General features: G+C 55.1%; 1 protein-coding gene across 2 annotated transcripts in view; it reads right to left on the reverse strand.

Moving 5' to 3' along the window:
* Nucleotides 1–6,793: 6,793 nt before the first annotated feature.
* PTPN9 (protein tyrosine phosphatase non-receptor type 9) overlaps nucleotides 6,794–13,763 on the reverse strand; it is a 30,026-nt gene continuing 23,056 nt past the window's right edge. For both annotated transcript variants that reach the window (XM_027768870.1, XM_027768868.1), the window contains 4 exons: nucleotides 9,820–9,898; nucleotides 8,326–8,476; nucleotides 7,755–7,962; nucleotides 6,794–7,070 (listed from right to left, as the gene is read on the reverse strand). In XM_027768870.1, coding sequence (XP_027624671.1) covers nucleotides 6,856–7,070; nucleotides 7,755–7,962; nucleotides 8,326–8,476; nucleotides 9,820–9,898 — 653 coding nt within the window. In that variant the 3' untranslated portion in view covers nucleotides 6,794–6,855. The remainder of the gene's footprint in view (nucleotides 7,071–7,754; nucleotides 7,963–8,325; nucleotides 8,477–9,819; nucleotides 9,899–13,763) is intronic.

Below are 13,763 nucleotides of genomic sequence, written 5' to 3' on the forward strand. Positions count from 1 at the left end.
CCCACCCCCCCCCCCTTCTCCTGGCCATTCACATGCAAAGTCTCAGGCTGCAGTCCAGGGATGAGCCCGGGCCGGCGGGGCCGGCCTGGAGGACCACGAAGGATCACACAATCCCATCTGAAACACCATTCCTCGGGCGGCTGGCTCAGGTCGCGTATGCCCCATTTTCTGGATTTCTGGGTGACCGTGGAATTTGCCGAGAGGGTTTAAGACTGCCTTTCAGGGCAGGCCATGTCTCCTCGCCGAGCACAGGTTTACCTGTCTGGGTCTGTCAGCACAGTATGTACTCTGGGTACCTGCCTTTAGGTTTCCAAGCGGCTCCCCTTGGAGAACCAGGTGTTCGTTCTAAGCACTACGTTCCTTTGTTCAAGTAAAATCTTATTCAGAAGCCTAAAAGGGAAGAGAGAAAAATGGGTCTGGGGGCCAGTGGCGGCTGAGCCCAACCTCTGGGGGGCCAGGCCACAGGGAGGCTCCTGGGCTCCTGGGCCTCCCTGAGTGAGGGGCAGTGCCCTGACCCTGGAGCATTGAGGAGGAGTGGGGGACCCTACGTGAAGGCCTGGCTGGGAGTGCTCTCTCTCAGCTCATGGAAGAAATAAGCTAAAAATAATAATAATAAAAAATAAAAACAGAAACAAGAAATAAACGTGTCTTGGCCAAAGTGGGGACAGCCTGAGCGCTAGTTTGCTCTCACAGTTTAGCCCCAGGCTTCTAGGGACCCTCCTCTCAGTCTCCGTCCTTCACCCAGCCATCCCACCTCTCCGCAGCCTGTGACAGTGCAGCCTGGCCTCATCCTCAGCTCCCTCCATGGCCTCCAGTCAGTCCTGCTGGGGCTTTCTGTCCTCCGGCCCTCCCCTAAGTAGCGATAGGTCCCAGAGATCTGCAACCTCTTGCCCTCCTCATAGTCCTCACTATCTCATCCACTCCCAGGGGGCCGGCTCCATGGCCTGATGGTCAGGCAGCTGGATCCCACATGGCTGACCTCATGGTCTGGGTCCTGACTCCAGCTGCTTGCAAAGCACACCAGGTGTGGGTGCCCCAAATCCCGACAGGACGGAGATGGAGAGGTGGTTGTTCTGGGTGACCGTGTCCCGCTGGGGGTGGTGAGGGTGCACATCTGTCTGCAGCACATGCACTCTAGCAAATTTAAATAAATAAACAAACCACTAATAAATAAAACTCTGTGCCGAGTTGACATCCCCAGCCTAGTGCCTGCTCTGAACATCAGACTCCAGACATCCCTGGCTGCTGGCCACAGATAAGGTGTTTAAGAGTCAAGGAGGTAGAGGACCTACAAGAGGAAATGGTTGATCTCAGCTCAGCCGAGCCTTGACCCATCTCGAGGCTTGAAGACAAACGATGGAGAAGCCGGGAGAAGCGGCCAGGTCCGCATGTGGCAGGCTCACTCCACGGTGAACCTGTGGTGGAGGGGAGCGATGCCTTTTTTAAATTATTTTATTTAACTTTATTCATTTTAATTTGACCAGAGAGGAGGAGAGAGCAAGAGAACAGAGAGAAAGTGAGAAAGCAAACTGCCAGGTCCAGGACTCGAACCACAGTTGGCCATGTGGGAGTCCAGCACGCTTAACCACCATGCCACTTGCTGGCCCCAAGGGAACAATGCCTTTTTAACACCTTCTCTACATCAGTCTTGCTTTACTACCCTAGTTGACATATGCATCACCCGAAATGGCTGAAAAGGTACCCCTGCCCCCAACTCCCATTCAGCACCCCTACTTGGATTTAGTGTAGTTAGCTACACCCACCATGGCCTTAACCTGAAAAATATGGGTGCTAAAGACTGCAGCATGCTGGGGCCTGCCAATGGCATAGTACTTAACACACTGGATCCCACATGGCCAAAGACAAAAGTTTGACTCCCATACCCAGCAGTTTGAAAACCATGCAGAGTGTGTGGAGGTGTGTGTGTGTGTGCACGCGTGGATCCAAAGTCCCGAAAGGAGACTGAAGGAGAAGGGGTTGTGGCATGGCCATCTCTCCTGCAGGGGATGATTTCTCACTTTCCGTCTCTCTTTCTCTCGCAGGTGAATGCATGCATCTTTTTTTTTTTAAGAATTATTTTATTTAACTTTATTTATTATTATTATCATTATTATTTTCCAGTTTGATCAGAGAGAGACAAAGAGAGCAGGAGGAAGAGAGAAAGTAAGCCACCAGGTCCGAGACTTGAACCGTGGTCGGCCATGTGGGAGTCCAGTGCCTTTAACCACCATGCCACTTGCCAGCCCTGAATGCATGCATCTTAAAAAAAGGAAAAAAGAGAAAGAGAGAGAGAGAGAGAGAGGAAGAAAGAAAGGAGGGAGGGAAGGAAGAGCGAGGCATGCCAGCTTTAGCCTAACAGGAGGAAGGATTTTAGGACAACTGTGGTGAAGCAGTGGAGAGACATTAAAACCGAAGCAGGCTCCAGAGTGCTGGGTTACTAACCGAGAAGACCCTGGTCTTCTCTGTGGTCAGTTCTTTTTATTGTTGTTGTTAGAGATGTTTGCTATGGGGCATGTGTGCTTGCCAGGGAGACAGAAAGCAAGAAATAACCTCCCTGGGGGAATGGCCGTGCCGCAATCCCTTCTCCTACAGTCTCCTCTCAGGATTTTGGGCATGCACACACATGTGCCTGGCCTGAGTTTCAACCCTCCAGGTCCAGGACTTGAACCACAGTTGGCCATGTGGGAGTCCAGTAACGTAACCATGAGGCCATCTGCTGGCCCCTATGGTCAGTACTGAGCAGTGTAGTCTAGGGCCGACTCTGTGGCACAGCGGTAATGTACAACTCAGGACAAGCCTCATCCCACAAATCACCACGATCCAAATCCTATCCAGGTCTACCTGGGACATGCTGGGCATGCTCACAAGTGCCCAAGATCTGATGGGCCGGAGGGCTGGAGGGCTGGATCGCAGCACCACCAGGCTCTATGGGGTGCTTCTCTCTCTAGGGCAGGCATAAGCTCGATCATGAGTTAGGAAAAAGTAAAAATAAAAAAATGAAAAAGTACAAAACACTTGATATCCACAAGCGCGTGATGGCAACTACTGGGTAGACTCCTGCCCAGAGAAAACCTGGCTCCCAGGCTAGGGAACCTACCCTCCCACCCTCGGTAAGGTGACAGTGGTCTGTGGGTGGTGAGCACGGCCTAGACAGCTAAGCTGTGGGCTAGGAGCTCTGCGACCCTCGGTCAGTCCATTCGTTGCCCGAGTCACCCTGTCGGCCTGTGGGATGGTCTTGGATGGTACAGGAGAGACCTGTTTCCAGTCGGGGTGAGCAGAAGACTGAGCACATATGCTAAATGGCGATGCTAAATGACGCTAACAGTCCAGCCCTCCCGCACCAAGTCCTCTGCCCTGACCCTGCACACAGTGACGTGGAGGAGACCGATGGTGGAGGCCTCCTGGGCTGAGAAGCGGGGGCACCCTCATCCTGGCAGGACTGGGCAGGATGAACGGAGCAGCAGTGGGCGGCAGGATCACCTCATGTCAGCCCAAAATGCTTTCTCCTCTCCTGGGCGCTTTTGTTCACTGTCTCCTGTGGGAGAACCTCAAATCCCTGGGTTCTTCTGTGGGCTCCTCCTCTGCTGCCCCTTCCTTCCCCGCTTTGACGGCAAAGGGAGGCTGCGTGGGGAGAGCTACTACTGCCTCCTCTCGGGCTGTGCTGTCTCCCAGAATCAGGAACCGGCAGTTCCCTGACCTGGGTCATCCTGTCCCTCTCAGCGACCTGCTGGCTGGGCCCAGGAACCTGCCCTGACAGAGCCCTACGACCCTCAGACTCCACAGACCCGTGATAGGAACTGGAGCACAGCTTCAAATTTACAGGACAGGTGGGCCACGGCCTCTCAGGTAAGCAAGTCTGAGGCTACCCCACCCCCTGCTCAGTTCACCCAACCTAAACCCGTTTAATGCTGGTTTGCTCCGAAGAGAAGGGAGGCTCGGGACTGGCAGTTAGCGAAATAGCTACCGTCGCTGGACTCCCATGCAGTCAACTGCAGTTCGAGTCCCCGACCCGGTGGCTTAATCTCAAACCGGGCACGTGTGCGTGTGTGCCTAAGATCCTGAGAGGAGAATGGAGAAGGGATTGCATGGCCATCCCCCCTGGGGGGTGATTTCTCACTTTCTGTCTCTTTCTGGCGAGTGCACGTGCCCGATCGCAAAAACCTCTCCAAAGAGAGAGAGAGAAGGGAGGCCCATCTCGGGCACAGACTAGTTTACTCTCCTGCTCGTGACTCTGGCTCTGATTAAGGGAAGAAATATAAGAAGACTGTGCTGGCCGATGAGGAGATGGTCCTACCAGGCTAGCGCTGAGAGTTACGGGCAGGTATTGGGGAATCGCGTCCAGGGTCCCGGCTGTAGCAAGTCAACCTGCCAATGTCTCGGTGTTTTTTTCCTACCTCAAAGGTAGCCGGAGGTGAAAGAGAGGGGTCTAGGAGCACTGTGCATGGTGCAGGGAGCGCCCACGGCAGCTGCTCAGCTGGTACCCAGAACGCTCGGCTGTGCGCTCTCCAGGCCAGAGCCGCCCCATGCGGGCAGGCCGTCACTGGCCCACAGGGGACAAGGCTGCTGGGTCCATCTGCTACGAGAGAGAAGCAAATGACTCAGGGTCTCCCCACCGTGACCGCTGTACCCAGGGCTGTGGGGGCTCCCTAGCAGGGGGCCGCACGGAACTCCATGGACCCGAGGACCCTGTTCCAGGGCGTCCTATCCGGGAGACTCGGTCACCAACGCTGTCACCCTGCTACCCCGCCACATGAAGGGTGGGCTCAGGACCACGTCCCTGGAATTTAGTCACTGTTTATGTTCTGAAAAGGGAGCCCCATAACCCTTCCGGTCTCCCGAGGCAAAGCCTTCTCCCTACCTCTGATGCAGTGAAGAGACCAAGGTTTTGGAGCAGACCCAAACTTGAGCTGCAGTTCTGGACCTCTGGGCCTCACCGTCCTTGCCCAGGTGGAGGTGGGAGCAGGATGGACAGGAAAAGTGAGGGAGGGGACAGCGCACGGGACTGTCGAGGCCTGAATAAAGGCACAGGGGCAGAGCAGCACAGCGCATGGCACTCCGCAAGGACCAGCTGGTCCGGGCCTTGTCAGAGCGGGCAGCAGCCTATGGCCAAGGTGGGGCGCTCAGGCTGAGCCTCCGACACCAACCTGGCATTTCCCCTGCTCCCCACACCCCCCGGACTAGCTCCTAGACCCCCGCCTCACCTTCCCAGTCCCAGGATGCTAAATTGATGAAGCTAAAAGGGTTTTATCATGTTGGTATATTTGTATGTAAATACAAAACTGTATCACTGTAAGAGATTGAATAGGAACATTACAATTATTTTCTGAATCTGACTCAGTTCATTGATGTTAAATACAAAATGAAATGATTGTAAAAAATAAGAATATACACATTCAAAGAGCTTATTACAGTATAAAATTATTGAGGTTTGATCAGCTGCCAACCTCATCTTCTGTGATGGGGAAGAAGTCTGGGGGCTCCTGGGATTTTCTTGGGAGTGTGGAGTGCTGGGGACTCTTGATTGCACCCCTGGCACATCAGACGGGGTGGTCTGGGAGCAGGTAGGGACGGGTCGGTGTGTGGGGACGACAGCGATTGAGGGAACCACTTCGCCCAGCCAGGGGGCCAAACTTCTTACTAGCCCAGACCCCACCCTGCCTTAACTCAAGGCCTGGCAGGCTGACGGGCAGGAAGAGACGGGCATCTCAGTAGACAGGGCCAAGCTGCACAAGGAACCTTCCGGCAAAAGACGGCGACGCAGCTCGACCTCCCAGGGAGGGACTCCCTCAGCAGTTGCCTCTCACACCTGGGCGCACCCCTCATTCCTTCTAAGACTTAGTACCGATTGCGTTTGGCTCTGGCTACTCAGCGAGGCCATCTCGCCTGCTGGTACCCCATCCCCGGGACCGAGAGGAAGGAGGGTCTGGCATCACAGTGGAGGTCTGTTCCCAACGGCAGCCAAGTAACAGACATAATTCGTTAGAGAAGGGCAGCCAAGTGGAATCAACCCAGTCTTCCCAGCTCCAACAGGCTGCATCCGAAGGGAGCTGCAATTACTGCAGGGGAGGGCCTGCAGCAGGAGCACGGGAGGCGGCCACGGGTCTTCTTCCACCACTCTGGGGCCCCACAGCGGGTGGTGTGCATCCCCACCCAGCTAGTCCGGGATAAACAGTAGGTCCCAGAGCAGGGAGGCCTGCACTGCAACACGGAGCCCCAGGAACTTCTACAAAGGAGTACTGTGTGTCTGTGTCTTTATAGAATACGACCATATTATCACATACAATATATATTATATACACACATACATATGGACCCACACACAGAAGTGCACATACACACACGCACACACACAGGATGACAGGACCGGAGTAAACGCCCTACGTATGAACGTGCTTGGCACTCGGGACGATCTCTAGAATATGTAACTTGGTCAAGCTCTCTGGGGTGGAAGGCGAGTGCTCACCAAACCTCCCCGTGGAATCCTAGCAAGGGGAAGGGGCGGTAGAGAGGAGACGTCTGGAAGGAGAATGGCAATGGGAAAGGGGGAGGGGGGTTCCTTCCCCACTTACCTCAGGGCCCCTGGCAAAAATCAATAGCCACAGTTTGGTTTTACTAAGGCACAGTTCGATAGCAGGCGCTAGGAGTGAGGAACACATTGCTGCCAGCCCTTCCTGGCGGGCAGCGTCGCCACGTTTATCTAGCCAGAGGGGAAGGCTGTCTGCGTGCACACGAGCGCAGGGAGACACGAGAAAGAGGCTGATCCATGGCGTCAGAGGAACTCGGCAACCTACAGGCTCAGCAGTGTCCGGGGTGGTTTGGGAGGGCTGGCCGGCAGGCAGGAGGCTGGTGGGACAGTTACTGACCCTCCATGGCCAGCAGGCTTTGGCCAGAGGGCACCATGCCCTCCCTCTCTGCAAACTCCAGGATGGCCTTGTAGCAAAAGTAGTACTGCTCGGGGGTCTGGATGCTGAAGGCCCTCTGGGTCCGCATGCGTGACACCGTCTGGAACACGTTCAGGGTGCCACGCTCCTCCAGCTGGGCCAGGCAGATGTCCAGGGAGCAGAAGGTTCCTGCAGAAGAAGGAAGTGGTCACCTCTGGCTTGCTTCTCTCCTCTTCTCTCTACCAAGTTCCCCGGGCAGGCCTGGATGAATGAACTCACAGCAAGGTGCCTCATGGCCAGAGGACATTGCCTTGGGCCTAAAAGGACCCCAGGGAGGTCACAGGGCTTTTGGAGGCCAGAGAGTGACACAGGCACTCTCTGCTTCAATCCCAGGCAGAAAGACAGATGACACTCCTGCACCTAGCTTCCAGAGACCACAAGTCCCCACAGAGCCCTACTTTGCCTGCCTTTTCCCCAAAGGACCTCCGCGCTGGAACGGCCAGTAGCTCCTGCAGCGCAGGCCCCCAGGGGAGAAGCTGCGAACTGACTCCAGGACGCAGACCTCAGCACGGGGTGGGGCGTACCCCCAGGACTCCCCGAGGGAAGGGAAAGGAAGCTTCCGTTGGGTTGAGTTCTCTGGGACACCCGGGTGTGACAGTGGTGACTGGTGACAGGGTCAGAAGACAAGCACACTGATGGAATGTGCGAAGCATCCACCCTGAGGCTTGACCAGTGGAGGGGAAGCTGGCAGTACGAGGACCTTGAGGAGGGCTTTGTCGTAGTCACCTATCCAGTGGTCACAGGAGCCCGACCCAAGTGTGACCCAAGCAGGCCCTGCCCACCTGCACGCCACCAGCCCACGCCGGGCCGTACCTGTCCTGCCGATGCCCGCGCTGCAGTGGACCACAATGGGCGGCTCGGGGCCCTGCCCCTTGGCCCGTGCCCCCGAGCTGCTGACTGCCAGGCTCTGCTGGCTCCTGACCACCCTCAGGAAGTCGATGAGGGAAGCTGCTGAGGAGGGGACGCCATAATCTGGCCAGCTGAGGAACTGGAAGTGGGTCACCTGGCGTTTCTGTCGCTCCTTAGATGGAGAGAGATGTGGGAGTACATGAGATGGTTTCTGCCTGCCCCGGACAGTCGCCACCCTGGGACCCCGACCACGAGCTCTTCCACCATTCTCAGCTCTGTCCACTGCAGCCCCAGAAGGTACAGCATTAGGAAGGGGCAGAATTCCTCTACTGCAGCGTCCAGGTTTCCTGCCATCAGCTTTAATCCTACGCATGCCTCCTCAGTTCAGGTCGTACGCGGTTGTGGTCCTGAGCTGGACCGCCACCCCTGGCCCCGCGTGGCGTCCCTGCCATCCTGCCTGTACCCTCTGGAGAGTGTCTACAACACAGGCTTCCCGGCTGCCGCGACGAGGTGAGGGAGCAGGAGCCCGGCTTACCTCTGTGTTGTGAATTTCTAGTGTCGTTTTCTTATAATGGTTCATGCTCTCCACGCCGAGATTGGTCACTGTGAGGAAGCCGAATCGGATCCGAGAGTCTTTCTCTAAAGGCCAGTACTGACCGCACTTTCTCCGACCGCCTTCCTCGAAGCTGAGGACACACAGGGAAAGGTGAGCCCTCCACCCTTGTCCCGCAGTGGAACCTGCCTCCCCGACGCCCTGCTGTACCCCAAGGCGCAGTGGCACCTCCTCCCTCGCTTAGACCACTGATCTCAGCAAAAGAGGGAGGATGTGTGTTCATTCCACACAGACGGCCCCCCAGCTCACGTGTGCGCCTGCGCTGAGCAGGTACGGGGCACAGACACATCATCCTGCCTCCCTCCTGACACTTCTAGGACAAATTCCAGGCAGACAAAGACGCAGAGCAGGCCAGCAGGCGGCGTGGTGGCCAAGGCACTGCATTTCCACAGGCGGACCGCCTCTGAGCTCCAAACTGGCAGCTTGAGAATCGTGCCCAGCATGTGTGTGTGTGTGCCCAAGATCCCCAGGGGAGAATGGAGAAGGGACTGCGGCGTGGCCATCCCCCGAGGGGTGATCTCTCATGTTCTCTGTCTCCCTCCAATGAGTGTACATGCCCGGTGGCAAAAATCTTCACCCCCCAGAAAAAGGAAAAGACAGACGGTCGCAGAGGAAATATGGAGGGTGGAAGAGAGAAAGCTCTTTAGCTGGACCTCTGCCACCGTTCCCACGAAGGACGTGGCTCCTGGAGGGCCGGTGGGAGATCACATACAGGCCTGAGGTCCAGCTCACCACCCCCCCAGGGGCCCCAAATGACTCTGAGGTGCCGCCCCACGGGGGTGCTCGAGCAGGGCCCAGGAGAGGCTAAGCAGTGCTCCCGTTTGCGTCCTCATCTGACACAGGCTGGAACGTCGGGCCAGGGCCAGGTTACGGCTGAGCTGCCCCGGCTTCTGAGGACCTTTGCTGGATGAGGCCAGGCCCTCCGGACAGACTAAGCCAGGGCAGCCTCCCATCGCCCTGGATAGCGGCTTTGGCTCACTGCACCTATCCATCTCCATCAGATTCTGCTGCTGCTCTTTTTTTTTAAAGAGAGATTTTTGTTCTAGGGCGCATGCACTCGTGGAGAGACAGAGACAGAGAGAAAGAAGGCGAGAAATCGCCCCCAGGGAGCATGGCCACACCACAATACCTTTTCTTCCAATCTCCTCCTGGGATCTTGGGCGCACATGTGCCTGGCATGAGACCAAGTCCAGGTCTGGGACACGAACCAGGGTCGGCCATGTGGGGAGTCCAGCAACATAACTGCTACACCATCTGCTGGTCCTCCTGCTAACGCTTAGCTAAGGGGGGCTACCACTGCCGAGTCTTTACGATGGCTTTCCCAGTCCTCGTTTCTGAGAGCGAAACTTTCCTCCTGAAGGACCCATCCCTGGGGCGCGGTGGGGTGAGGATGAGTGGGGAAGAGGATTAGCTCACCGGGTGGTCATGACGATCACCAGGACTTTCTGCTCCCACACCATGAGCCAGAAATCCCGGTAGGTATTCTCCAAAGGGCCTGCAATGAAAGGAAAAGACAGGAGCGTGACCTTGGGCAGCACTTCTTCCTGTCCGGGTTCTTATTTATTTACTTCTCCCAAACAGCAACTCCAAAGCACAGGTCTAAGATCCCCGTTCTGCCATAGCCTTGCTGGCAGTGCGGTCCGAGCACCAGCGTCCCAGCGTCCCCGTGTGGAAGGGGAGTTTCTGAAACGCACACCCAGGGTGAATGAGATCCTTGGGGTGTGCAGGCAGGTTAGCACCCGGCAGGTGCAGTCACAGACCTCAGACCTCACCCAGCCCAGCATCACAGCAGGCGACAGGAGCACCTGGGCACACGTCTTCATCTCGCTCAGACTTCGCCCCGCCACAAGCCCCGCTGAGCATTCTCCTGTGTCCCGCTGCACTGTCTGTACTGTCTCCTCCTTCGACCGCCTCACCTGCTCACAACGCTGGCGTCCCTGAACCGACCCGTCTCGGGACACGGAACCAGCACTCACTATTCTCACTCTCCCCTCCCAGACGTGGGCACCTCAACCCTCCAGGGTGCTTGCCTCAGAAAGGCTTCAGGTGTTCAGCCTCATCCCTCCCCTTCTCCCTCTCCGATTCTTCCCATCCAACATCACAGCCGCCGAGGACCACAGCACCTCTGAGTCTGCTGCCACCCTAGTTCACATCTCCGAAAGGTCTCCTTCCCTCCCAGGCTGTTCTGTTTAACCTATCATTGTCTTTTCTTTTCTTTTTAAAAGACTTATTAATTAATTTATTACTGTCATTATTTTTTAATTTGCTACAGGGCACGTATACTCACCAGAGAGAGACAGAGAGAAAGTGTGAAAGTAAGCTGCCAGGTCTGGGACTCGAACTGGGGGAGTCTAGGACCCTAACCACCATCCCGCCTGCTGGTCCCAATCCCACCATTTTCTTATCTTTCTTTATTTTTTTAAATAATTATTTATTTAATTTTATTTATTCACTCATTTGTTTTAATATGACCAGAGACAAAGAGAGAGGAAGTGAGAATGCAAGCCACCAGGTCCAGGACTCAAACTATGGTCGGCCATGTGGGAGTGTCCAGCACCTGAACCACCACGCCACCTGCTGGTCCTCCTACCCCACCGTTTTCTAAGAACGGCTTTATCGTCATGCTCTCTTCCTACGTCCCAGCTGCCTCCCTTACCTCCCTCCATACCATCACTTTTTTTTTTTTCCCTTTTTCTTTTTATTTTTTGAGAGATTTTTGCTGTAGGGCATGTGTACTTGCTGGAGAGACACAGAGAGAAAGTGAGAAATCACCCCCTGGGGGGAATGGCTACACCACAATCCCTTCTCCTCCATTCTCCTCTCGAGATTTTGAGCATGCATGCACCTAAGCCTAGCCTAAGTGTCAAGCTTTCGGATCCGGGACTTGAACTGAAATCAGCCACATGGGAGTCTAGTGCTTTAACCACTATACCACCTGCTGGCTTTAAAGAGCTGCCTCCACTGAAGCTTTCTCTGCCCACCCTACACCTCGTGGGGCTTCCTCTCTTCTGAAGTCTCAATGCACAGCCGGCTCTAAACAGCTTACCCATTTAATGATATGGTCTTGCATCAGCCCTTTAACCACATGAGAATTAGCAATGTCTCCAGAAACATGGTCCTGAGGGCGAGGGTCAAGTCAAGCTCTTCATTCACTAATTCTTGCCAGTGGGCACGTGCATTCGCCAGAGACAGAGACACGGGAGAGGGGCAAGGCACCACCGCATGGGGTAGGATCACACTGCCACCCCTTCTCCTCCATTTTCCCATCCTGCAGGGACCCTGAGCACACATGTGCACGTGCCTGGCATGTTTTTCACGCTGCCATGGGTGGGATTTGAACCGTAGTCAACCCCCTGGGACCTGGTTCCTTTACTCACTAAGCTCGGGCCAGCCCCAAGTTGTCCATTTATGGTTACAACCTAAACGGGTGGGCAGGGTACACTCAGCAAGAACTCCAAAGACACCTGTGGGCCATCGAGTCCCTTTCGCTCAGGAGCAGAGCAGCCCAGGGCAAATCCCTGCACTTTCCCACAGCTCTTCCCCATTCTTCTTTTAGCGAAGCCGGGTGGTATCGAGGGTTGGTTTTGGCCTGGAAGTCCCCAGTTCCATGGCCATTTTTGCTCAATCTTTTAGCAAGCACTATCATCTAATGACAATGGAACTCCCCCTTTGTCAAAGTGGACGCTTCAGAAAGAATGTGCGGTCTTGGAAATGAGCTAAGTGTGCAATGAGAGGGTTCAGTTACGGAATACCCATAACTCACACTGTCCACAAAGGTGAGGTGGTAAGACAGGTTATTACTATTTTTCTGCCATGGAAAGGTGTTCAAAGACACCATTTAAATGGGGGCCAGATGGTGGCCCAGCAGGTGGGGGCAGGACTCTGTAGGGCAGACCCACACAGGAAGGTGGCCAGTTTGAGCCCAAAGACCTCCCTGCCTATGCCAGCACGCATGTGCCCAGGATCTGGGCGGCTACAGCTGGGGGTGGATCACTGCACAGGGAGTCTCCTGAGGAGCTTTATCTCTGCCTCTCTGTCTCTGTCTCTCTTACTCATGGAATAAAACTTAAAGAGGCCACTTTATTAAATACTTGCTATGTCTGTACCTATGTGTTTACAGAGAAAATATCTGCAGAAAAGTTTAAATGTCTGATAAAAATTTTAAAGTGCAACATACGACCGAGGTGATGGGCATTTCCGACGGCACCACGGGCAATGTCCCTATGATAGAGTGTGACAGCTGGGCTACGGAGGCTCCCCCGAGTGTCTGCTAGCCAGTCGCTGCAGGGCCAAGGGCCTAGCCCACGGAGTGGCCTGTTTAATTTTCCATGTCATGATTCCCTCCCACCCTCTCAAAAGGCGGTACTGTGTTCTCCGGATGGACAGAGGCCAGGCCTGCGGTTCTGAGCCCACAGGAACACTTCCAGGATCTCCATCGGAAGCCGCCCTAGAGGCCAAGTCGTCACCGTGCGACACAGCACAGACTCTCCCCGTTAGCACCTTCCCCAGGAAGCTCCTGATAGTCCAGAGCCCCTCCAAGGCCTCTGGCCACAGCAATGCTCATTCCTAGGTTAGACCCACCCTCCGAGCATCCACTGCCGCTCCTGGTTCCTCCTGGACACAAAGGGCATGTCACCGGCTAGTGAGTTTTGATGCCCACTGTAAGACACACCAGATGGACCAGCAGATGGCGTAATGGTTACGTCGCTGGACTCTCACATAGTTGACCATAGTTCAAGTCCCAGACCTAGCAACTTAAAACTCATGCTGGGGAACCAGCAGTTGGCGTAATGGCTATGTCGCTGGACTCCCACGTAGTCAACCGCAGTTCACGTCCCAGACCCGGTGGCTTAAAACTCATGTCGGGCGTGTGTGCGTGTGTGCTCAAGATCCCGAGAGGAGAATGGAGGAGAAGGGATTGTGTCATGACCATCCCCCCCCGGGAGGTGATTTCTCGTTTTCTGTCTCTATGTCTCTCTCTGTCTGTCTGGCGAGCACACGCGACCTATAGTGAAAATCTCTCCAAAAAAACCCCCAGAAAACAAAAAAACTCATGCTGGGTGAGAACCAGCAGTTTGCATAATGGCTATGTCGCTGGACTCTCATGTAGCCGACTGTGGTTCGAGTCCTGGACCCAGTGGCTTAAACTCACGCTGGGCGCATATGCATGCATGCCCAAGATCCCAAGAGGAGAATGGAGGAGAAGGGATTGTGGCATGACCATTCTCCCTGGGAGGTGATTTCTTGCTTTCTATCTCACTATCTCTCTCTGTCTTTCTGGTGAGCACACACACCCTATACCAAAAACCTCCCACCTCCCCAAAACAAAAACAAAAACAAAAACAAAAACTCACACTGGG

Source organism: Tupaia chinensis, unplaced genomic scaffold (genome assembly GCF_000334495.1).
Source record: "Tupaia chinensis unplaced genomic scaffold, TupChi_1.0 Scaffold000078_1, whole genome shotgun sequence".
Lineage (NCBI taxonomy): Eukaryota > Metazoa > Chordata > Mammalia > Scandentia > Tupaiidae > Tupaia > Tupaia belangeri.